This window comes from Mustelus asterias, chromosome 20 (genome assembly GCF_964213995.1).
Source record: "Mustelus asterias chromosome 20, sMusAst1.hap1.1, whole genome shotgun sequence".
Taxonomy (NCBI): Eukaryota; Metazoa; Chordata; class Chondrichthyes; order Carcharhiniformes; family Triakidae; genus Mustelus; species Mustelus asterias.
This window is the reverse complement of record NC_135820.1, coordinates 48,977,233-48,987,200: the sequence shown is the minus strand read 5'-3', so window position 1 is coordinate 48,987,200 and position 9,968 is coordinate 48,977,233. Positions and strand designations below refer to the sequence as shown.

The window sequence follows — 9,968 nt, the reverse complement described above, 5'->3', positions numbered from 1 at the left end:
AGTTCTTTTTTTCTTCTACTTGATTAATTCACCTTTAGAATTTGGAATTGAACTGGATTGCTTCACTAACATTTCCTCGCCACTTCCACTGTTGTTACAAAGGTAACTTTAACACAAAAACCTTCTATGATCTCTGCATGGTGTTTTAATGAATTTAAATAGCTCAAAGAGTGTTGATAGATGATAAAAACATATGTGGAGCACAATGGAATTGTGAATAGAAACAGAAAAATGTATTAAAAAAAGAACATCCATTTATTTGATTGAAAATACAATTTTGTACATAAAGCAAATGAATGAGCAAGTGCAGAGATCCTGGGTACCAGCAACATTAGGCACTCTTAATCGACTTGAGTACAAACAGCGCTAAGCACCCTGAGGGACTTGAACCCTCTTTGCATACCTCGGTAATGTTTACACAGCACAACATGTGTGTTCCTCAAGATGGCTCGATGCCCAAAACCAGGCAGCCATGGTCTCTGAGCCATTGGTCAGCGAGGCACCACACTTCCTTCTCATGTAGACACTCTGGGGGGGTTGCAAGCTTGGCGGAACCTCCAAAAACTGTCAGAGATCCTTAGGCACTCTTAATCGACTTAAGTACAAACAGCGCTAAACACCATGCATAATCCAATGTGAGACTTTTAATGACCTGTGCACAAAGAGAACCACCCTGCAGTTGTCCTGCAAGTGTTTCTGAAGTAAGAGATAAACAACTCAGCAGTTATAGTCAATTACAGAAAATCAGAAACAAGCAATTTTTCTAATCCTTCATTGACATACACATTTGCCAATTAAATCCTGGCTTTTCGCCCTTTCTCATTCGATGAAAAACTGCCTGCTGCTAATCCTTCATTTGCAAAGCATATCCCCATATCTTGCCTTTGGTATTTGTCATGGAAAAATCTTGTCTTGCTCAGCCTCTGGTGAAGGCGGAAAAGCAGGATGTTATGGGGCCTATGCAGATGAAGATTAGCCTGTTCATGCTGAATAGCAGACACTGACTCCTTTGAGGATAGGCAAGCTGATAAAACATTTTAAAAACTGTACAGAGAAGGCATGAAACTTTAATTTGAACATTTTAGCTTCCACACAATTTGGCTTCCAAACTATGAAACTTCAATCTGAGCATTCTATCTTCCACACAAGATTCAAATTTTGAGTGTTACAAATGCTATTTCATACATTATAAAATCTTCGCCTTTACATGTAAAAAAGTCAATAGAAAAATAAATAACCAAACCAAAATAGGCAGTTTATGCTTTTCAGTCCAATTTTACTGTTTCAATAATGAAACAATATTTCACACTTTTATTCACATTCCTACTTTGTACATATAACAACAATGCACATTTGTATATCATCTTTCAAATAATCAAAGAATGATAATGCATTGTTGTCCTCTGCACTTATTCAATGCACATTAACCTATATTTGAGAGCTGAGTTGGCACTTCACATAAAACGCTCTTGGACATTTTTTACAACATTCTTCAACTTTGCTTTTCTCATTGTATGCAAGATTTTTTCCATTAGCTGGTTTTTCTTGATACCTTCTTTCCATTTCAGTAGAAGAAGATGTAACCTTTCATGCATCATATGCTTGTTATGTGTTCTCAATTCTTTGCTAACCTTCTTTGCCTCTTCAATCTGAAGTAAACAAAGAAATCGCGTCAGCTTCTTTAATGGAATCTTCTGATACGCCACAAACTGAATAATTGCTTCGTTGCAGGGAGAAAGAGCTGTTGAGAGAAAGGAAGAAAATTAAAATGTGACATTTTATTAGGTGGGCGATATTGGTTCTTAGCTTCCTTTTGGAGGTTTTGGATATAACGATTCGCATAATATTTATAGTCACAAAAACCTTACTTTGTCTTTTTCTTGTCTTGTTTTCCTTCTCAGTACAAAATGCATTGAAAGCTCAAAATCGTCCTGACTGAACCTTACACTGAGTTCTATAAACTGAATGTTTATGTGGAAAATAGTTCCTAATATAATGTACCGTATATAGGTGGTGAAACAATTCTCTTGTGAAACAATTTTTTTAAAAATTCATTCGTGGAACATGGGCGTCGCTGGCTGTCCAGCATTTATTGCCCATCCCTAGTTGCCCTTGAGAAGGTGGTGGTGAGCTGCCTTCTTGAATCGCTGCAGTCCACGTTCTGTGGGTTGACCCACAATACCGTGAGGGAGGGAATTCCACGATTTTGACCCAGCGACTATGAAGGAATGGCAATATATTTCCAAGTCAGGATGGTTAGTGGCTTGGAGGGGAACTTGCAAGTGGTAGTGTTCCCATGTACCTGCTGCCCTTGTGCTTCTGATGGAAGCAGTCGTGGGTTTAGAAGGTGCTGTCTAAGGATCTTTGGTGAATTGCTGCAGTGCGTCTTATAGATAGTAAACACCGCTGCTACTGAGCATCAGTGGTGAAGGGATTGAATGTTTGTAGATGTGGTGCCAATCAAGCGGGCTGCATTGTCCTGGATAGTGTCAAGCTTCTTGAGTGTTGTTGGAGTTACACCCATCCAGGCAAGCGGGGAGTATTCCATCACACTCCTGACTTGTGCCTTGTAGATGGTGGGTAGGCTTTGGGGAGTCAGGAGGTGAGTTACTTGTCACAATATTCCTAGCCTCTGACCTGCTCTTGTAACCACTGTGTTTATGTGATGAGCCCAGTTGAGTTTCTGGTCAATGGTAACCCCAAGGATGTTGACAGTGGGGGATTCAGTGATGGTAACACCATTGAATGTCAAGAGGTGGTGGTTAGAGTGTCTCTTATTGGTGATGGTCATTGCCTGACATTTGTGTGGCGTGAATGTTACTTGCCACGTCAGCCCAAGCCTGGATATTGTCCAGATCTTGCATTTGAAAATAGACTGTTCAGTATCAGTTGTGAATGGTGTTAAACATTGTGCAATCATCGGCGAACATTACTACTTCTGACCTTATGACGGAGGGAAGGTCATTGATGAAGCAGCTCATGATTGTTGGACCTAGGACACTACCCTGAGGGACTCCTGCAGAGATGTCCTGGAGCTGAGATGAGTGACCCTCCACAACCACAACCATCTTCCTATGTACCAGGTATGACTCTCACCAGCGGAGAATGTGCCCCCTGATACCCATTGCTTCCAGTTTTGCTAGGGCTCCTTAATGCCACACTCGGTCAAATGCGGCCTTGATATCAAGGGCTGTCACCTCACCTCAATTAAATTAAGTTTTGGAGATATAGTTTTATATTTTAATATAGGGTGAAATCTTTTGACTCTTCTCACCGGCGGATCTCCTCGTCCCGCCGCCGACGGCACACCCGTGCTGTGGATTTCCCGGCAGCAAGGGGTGGAATTAATGATAGTGGAGGGACCGGAAGATCCTGCTGATGGCCAATGGCACACTACCAAGAAACACTTCACAGGGAGGCCAGAGAATCTCGCCCATAGCGTGGAATTTTCCCATCCCACCCGCCACGGGAATCGTAGCAGACGGAGACAGACGATACAAAGATCCGTTGACCTTGGGCAGGATTTTCCGGTTTTGGGGTGATCGTGACCGCAAAATCCCGTCCATAATCTTTTGTGGGCAAAGGGACATTACTCTCCTTTATTTTTCCCCCATTGATCCCCATGGGCCCAGTTATCAATTTAGATATATATGATCTGCTTTATTTAAATAATTGCAGTTCATTTGGTAAAATTGTTACTGTCGAAAGATTGTGGTTTCAGGCCACACTCAGGTGACTTAAGGACAATATTCAGACTCCAATGGAGTACCGAGTGCTATACTGTCAGTGGTGCCATCGTTCAGATGAGGTCATAAACAGAGATCTCCATCTGGCCTCTCGGGTAGACATCAAAAGCTCCCATGGCATGATTTCAAAGAAGAATAGGGAAGTTATCCCCAGCATCCTGGCCAATATTAAATTTCTCAACCAGCATCACTACAACAGATTACCTGCTCCTTATCATGTTATTGCTGTTTTTGGGAGCTTTGTGTATGCAAATTGACTGTCTTTGCTTTACATTATAGCAAATTGTAGCCACATTGCATTATAGCTTCATTTCAAAAGAACTTTATTGTAAAATATTTGGGATGTCCTGAGGTCGTAAAAATCAAGTTTTTCTTTTATTAATGCCAGTAACTTTAAAACATACTTAAAATAAACCACCAGGATAAATAATTAGAAAATCCAGCTGTCTAATTCACGTGGGAGAGTTGGAAGCCTCCTAGTCAGTCACACTGCTGGCTGACTGAGTATAGAACTCCCAATGCAGTTTCCCATCCCGAAAGGGGCACCAAATGGAATCTGTTTGGCGTTTCCATGCAGCTTTAATCTCGCAAAGCATTTGCTAAAGAGTAAAGCACCTCAATGAGATTGGTGTTTAGTCAGGGAACTGAATCTTAATGACAAATTATCATTCAAAAAAAAACATATTGGGCACTTAGGCAACATTCCATTTGAGTAGATTACTTTACACACCTGAATCATCCAAAGTTCCACTGGCATCGTGTTTCTTGCAGGAAGTACACAGGGTGTCATGGTATTGATTACCTGGTACATTCACCTCTAAGCCTTCTTTAGTGCAGTTTGTGTGTATGAAACAAGGCTCTGAACTGGAGACACTGGGAGAGAAATAACCGTGGCTACATGGCTCACAATTTGTATCACTGTAAGGGGTACCTGGGAAATATTAAATTCACAGATTATGTTAAACTCAAGATAAATATCCCCTTATGTTGTTACATATAAAGCAGTATGTAGCACATTTTGCAGTAAGTGGAATTCAGTTTGTCTTTTATTGTTTCAGGCTGATAGAAACAAGATTGTGTTCTTTTTGATGAATTTGGGAATTAGGTACAAAACAGAAAAATGTTGCTTGAATATAATATCCCATTTCGTAATCCATTAAAAGAAATAATTCCATTCACAAAAAAAATAATTTTTTAGGCAAATTCAATTTTCAAGTAACTTCCTTTAGTTCAATGACATTTAGTTATCTTAAAAGATCCTTGTTAACTGATCATAGAATCATAGAACCCTACAATGCAGAAGGAGGCCATTCGGCCCATCGAGTCTGCACCGACAACAATCCCACCCAGGCTCTATCCCCATAACCCCATGCATTTACCCTAGCTACTCCCCCTGACACTAAGGGACAATTTAGCACGGCCAATCCACCTAACCCACACATCTTTGGACTGTGGGAGGGAGCCGGAGCACCCGGAGGAAACCCACGCAGACATGGGAAGAACGTGCAAACTCCACACAGACAGTGACCCAAGCCAGGAATCGAACCCGGGTCCCTGGCGCTGTGAGGCAGCAGTGCTAACCACTGTGCCACCGTGCCGCCCTATGTATTAATGATTCTGTTCTATCATCCACAACAAATATTTAGCAAGGCTATATATTGGGACAGTTCAAAACTTTCTCACCACACTAGTTAAGTGCTTGGATGGCAGTTCATATTGAGTTTCCAAACCTATATCATCAAATTTTGTAAAGTTTATTTATTAGTCACAAAGCTTACATTAACACTGCAATGAAGTTACTGTGAAAATCCCCTTGTCGCCACATTCTGATGCCTGTTCGGGTACAGTGAGGGAGAATTTAACATGCCAATCCACCTAACCAGCACGTCTTTGGAGGGTGGGAAGAAACCGGAAGAAACCCACGCAGACACGGGGAGAACGTGCAGACTCCACACAAACCCAAGCGGAAATCGAATCCGGGTCCCTGACACTGTGAGGCAGCAGTGCTAACCACTGTGCCACCGTGCGTTAGTCTTAACTGGTTTTTATGCCAACTTTCCAATCTAACAAGCATCTTCTTTTGTTTCTCCTTTGGATTCTGTAAGAATCCGAGGGGAGTCATTCCTAGGATTCCTTGCCAATTGACAAATGCTAAATTAGAAGCTTTGACTAGTTGTGAACTCATTTTAATTTGTTAACTTATCCCATTATTATTCCTATTGATCTGCTCTGGGAGGGACGGCTGACAGGTGACAAGATGGGAAATTGTGGCGTGGGCCTTTTGTTGATCAAATGTTTTATTGGCCAGGAAGGTGTAGAAGAGGTCAATGTGTCAAAAATTAACTTCAGTCAATTTCTCACTAACACACGGGGAGACAGTGAAGTAGAGATAATCAGGAGGCCCAGGCTATTGCTCTGGGGGCATGGGGTCAAGTCCATGATGGCAGCTGGTGGAATTTAAATTTAACAAGTAAATCTGGAATTGAAAGCTGGTCTCAGTAATGGTGACTGTAAAGCCATAATTGATTGTCGCAAAATGCATTTTGTTCACTAATATCCTTCAGGGAAGGGAATGTGCCATCCTCACCTGTTTCAGCTTACATATGATGCCAGACCCACAGCAAATGCTGTTGACTGCCCTCACTAGTGCCCTGGCAAACCCTTAAGTTAGAAGGCAATGCACCACTACCTTTTCAGAGGCAATTAGGAATCGGCAACAAGCAGTGGCCTTGTCATCGACACCCACATCCATGAAAAAATAGCAAAAAACTAAGGAATAATATCAATGAACAATTTTTCATATATTAAAAAAATTGCACATTCTATGGAAAACATTAATTTATAGTCTAAACATTAAAATCTATAAGATTTATAATTTTATATTTTTACAGCAAATTAATAAAATCATGATTCCTGAAAACAAAGTGCATAGTCAAGTTAACAAATGGATCATATAAATTTGAACAACGGAAATATGAAACTTACCCATTTTAATTACACCAGCACCATAAGGGCAGTTGGACTGTTTGAGGCAGAATTCAAACTCTAAATAATAGCCAGGCTGGCATTCACACACTCTATTATGTGTAGAATTACACTGGTGCTTTTCATACTGGTAGTCAACACAGAAGACATTACAGTAGCGACATTTCTGAAGGTAGTTCCAGTACTGAGTGTAATGCAAGTCTGGGCAGCGTTCACATATTGTTGGTTGGATGCTGTTACAGTGCTCTTTCACAAATGTCCCAGGTGGACACTGCTCACATGTTACCATCTGACCAGTTATTGCATCTCTTCTTTTGTAAGTAGGCTTGACTGTTTCAAGCCAGCTTGAACGAACATTTTCTGTTAGTAGAATACTGATCAAGCACTGTTGGAGAAATGGTAAGACAAAAATAAGAATTAAATGTGATGTAAACAGTCTATCACTACCATTCAGTACATCACCTCTGAAATAATCTTGTACAATATGCATAAAAATACATCAAGTGCTAATGCACTTAATAGGGCAAACTCAGACAATGACAAATGTGAGAAAAACATGCCTCAACATTACACTTCATGAAGGAATTTAACCATGTGTTCAAATTCTGCAGTTTCAGCACAAGCCTGTATAGGTTCAAACATTTTCTTTAAGATTCCAAGTGAACCTTTGCAACCCAAGTTTGCTTACAGGCTTCCGACTGCAAGAAATTATATTATACTAGTCAGAACAAGTATAAATGAATAAGGTGTCTGGATGTGTAAGAACTTTCTTTTTTAGGCACAAAAGCTAATTGCCAGATACCAAAAAATGAACAATAACAAATCAAAATTGGTGTCCAGGTAACATGTTTGCTCCAATACTTTGTAAACGAGGGGGCTAGTTAACTGTTTAGGCTTTAAGGAAGGAGGTGAAATTCTTGATCTTTGCAGTGGAAAGATGACAGAACCAAAGGGAAGGGACTACCTCTACCCGAGATCCAAGTACTAAGCACATCACAGAGGTCTGACAGATAAACTACAGAAATGTGAGGATTCTGCACTGAACAGAAATCTGAATGGGACAAGAAAGAAATGTCTACAAGGTGAATCCAGTCCGTGCTTAAGCACATGCGTTGCCTGTGGTCGAAACAGGGACGTATAATCTGTTAAAACCAGTCTTTAATTTCTGTTTATTTACTTTATACTTAATAAATCTTTCCACTTTTCTACAATTTGATGGTCTTGCTGCCGACTTGGGCATGACCTTTGGGCATGATAAATTTATTTATTAGTGTCATAAGTAGGCTTACATTAACACCGTAATGAAGTTACGGTGAAAATCCCCAAGTCGCTACGCTCTGGCGCCTGTTCGGGTACACTGGGGGAGAATTTAGTATGGCCAATGCACCTAACCAGCAGGTCTTTTGGAATGTGAGAGGAAACCGGAGCACCTGGAGGAAACCCATACAGACACAGGGTGAACGTGCAGACTTCGCACAGCCAGTGGCCCAAGCCGGGAATTAAACTCGGGTCCCAGGGGCTGTGAGGCAGCAGTGCTAACCACTGTGCCACCATGCCACCAATAAACAAGGAGGGTTGCCACTCCTCCAGGATTGACTTGAAGGTCTCCAAGAATTGAAGATCAACCTCCAGGAGCAAAATTGTCAGGGCATTAAAAAAGATTGCTTATTGATATTTCCTTTCAACATTTCTTTTTAATAGATATAAAAATATTGAAAATGGCAGGGAGGTTGAAAGCTGTTTGGCTAACTGTCAAGAATCACCTTTTAGGGCGATAAATTTTTGTTTTCCAATTGACATTGTAAGGCAGTGTCAGAAGGATGGATGCGTTGGAACATGGGGGAGTCATGTGTTAAAACCTCCAGAAACACACATAATCACAGTTAGCAACTCTGCCCACCCAAACCTGAATAATTGTTAGTGTCACAGTACAATTTAGTTATCTGCATTTGCCCTTTTAAAATGCGGTTAAAGGACTACACGATTCAGTTTTGAGCAAAGCAGCCCATTTTCTTGAAGCAACACATCCATAAATTTCTAAACACCTGCAGGCGAGGAAAATAAGTCGTTAACAGCATAAAGCAGCTTGCACTGTTTTAGACCCCAAGTGGCAAGCCAGTTTGGGAAGCCTGGCTTTAACCCATCTACAGGTTGTATGCACCCTGTTTCACATAGAGTTCAATATCAGAACTCCCACAGACTGCACACAATGACACACCAGCAATAGGTTGAAACTGCACAACTGCATGGAATTTCACAGCGCAGGCTATCATTGGCCTCATTGAAGCAAATTTCTTAAAGCGTCCTCTATTTTGGGGGGGCGCACACATGTTGGACTCGAAACGTCAGCTCTTTTCTCTCCCTACAGATGCTGCCAGACCTGCAGAGATTTTCCAGCGTTTTCTCTTTTGGTTACACACTTCCACACGCGTGTGGATTTACATCATTAAATTCACTCATGTTTCCCCAAGACGATGTTAAAAGCCGAAACATTAACCGGCGATAACATTGAAGGTTGGAAATGCAATCAGGTCTGACAGTCTCTGTGCACAGCTCTCAGTTCATGACCTGTTAAGAAGGAGGCCACTCGTGTCTGCACCGGGCTGAAATTATAACACTGTTTCTATCTCCCGCAGATGCTGCCAGACCTGTTCGCATTTCCTTTCCGTACAGATTTTCCAGTCGCGCCAGTTGTTTTCCATTTGGTCCCAAAAGAAATTGAGTTCATTCATGCAGTCCATCTGCTTACCTTGAATATCATGGTGATATTCCCTTGGACTGCTCCAAACGCCTGGGCTTCCTGCACTCCCCGTGTGTGATTTAAAGGCGATTGTATGACTCACCCAGGATTTTCCTCAGCATCACGCTTGTCGAAAAAAAACATAAACAGGTCTGATCTCACATGTGATGGGAAGGACTGTGACATACACGAGTGGAATTTCCCTTTCCTCCAGCTGGGCTTCCTGAACCGCTTTGCCTACTGCCTTGTCCGATCGACAGTGCGGTTCCTGCGGATGGCTCGAGTTCTTGGAATGTCATTCATCGCGCCTATGTGACTATGAAACTCTTTCGCTTTAAGGGATTATATCAATAGTTAGATAAGCCATATGGCGGGAAATGTTTCATTTCCCGCATTTCACTGTATTCACCTTTTTTTACTTGGTCAGCTTGTCTCAGTTGGAATGATGCTGTTTCTATCAGTTCAATATTTTGGGGAGGGTCAGCTCTCCCCTCCAG

At 41.5% G+C, this 9,968-nt stretch overlaps 1 protein-coding gene across 1 annotated transcript; it reads right to left on the bottom strand.

Annotated features, from left to right (window-relative positions):
- Nucleotides 1-238: 238 nt before the first annotated feature.
- LOC144508511 (tumor necrosis factor receptor superfamily member 6B-like) lies at nt 239-9,561 on the bottom strand. The gene is made up of 4 exons (XM_078236495.1): nt 9,481-9,561; nt 6,732-7,116; nt 4,477-4,677; nt 239-1,741 (listed from the first exon to the last, which is right to left on the bottom strand). Exons 1-4 carry the CDS (start codon nt 9,490-9,492, stop codon nt 1,455-1,457), a joined length of 885 nt encoding a protein of 294 aa, XP_078092621.1. The 5' UTR covers nt 9,493-9,561; the 3' UTR covers nt 239-1,454.
- Nucleotides 9,562-9,968: the final 407 nt, after the last annotated feature.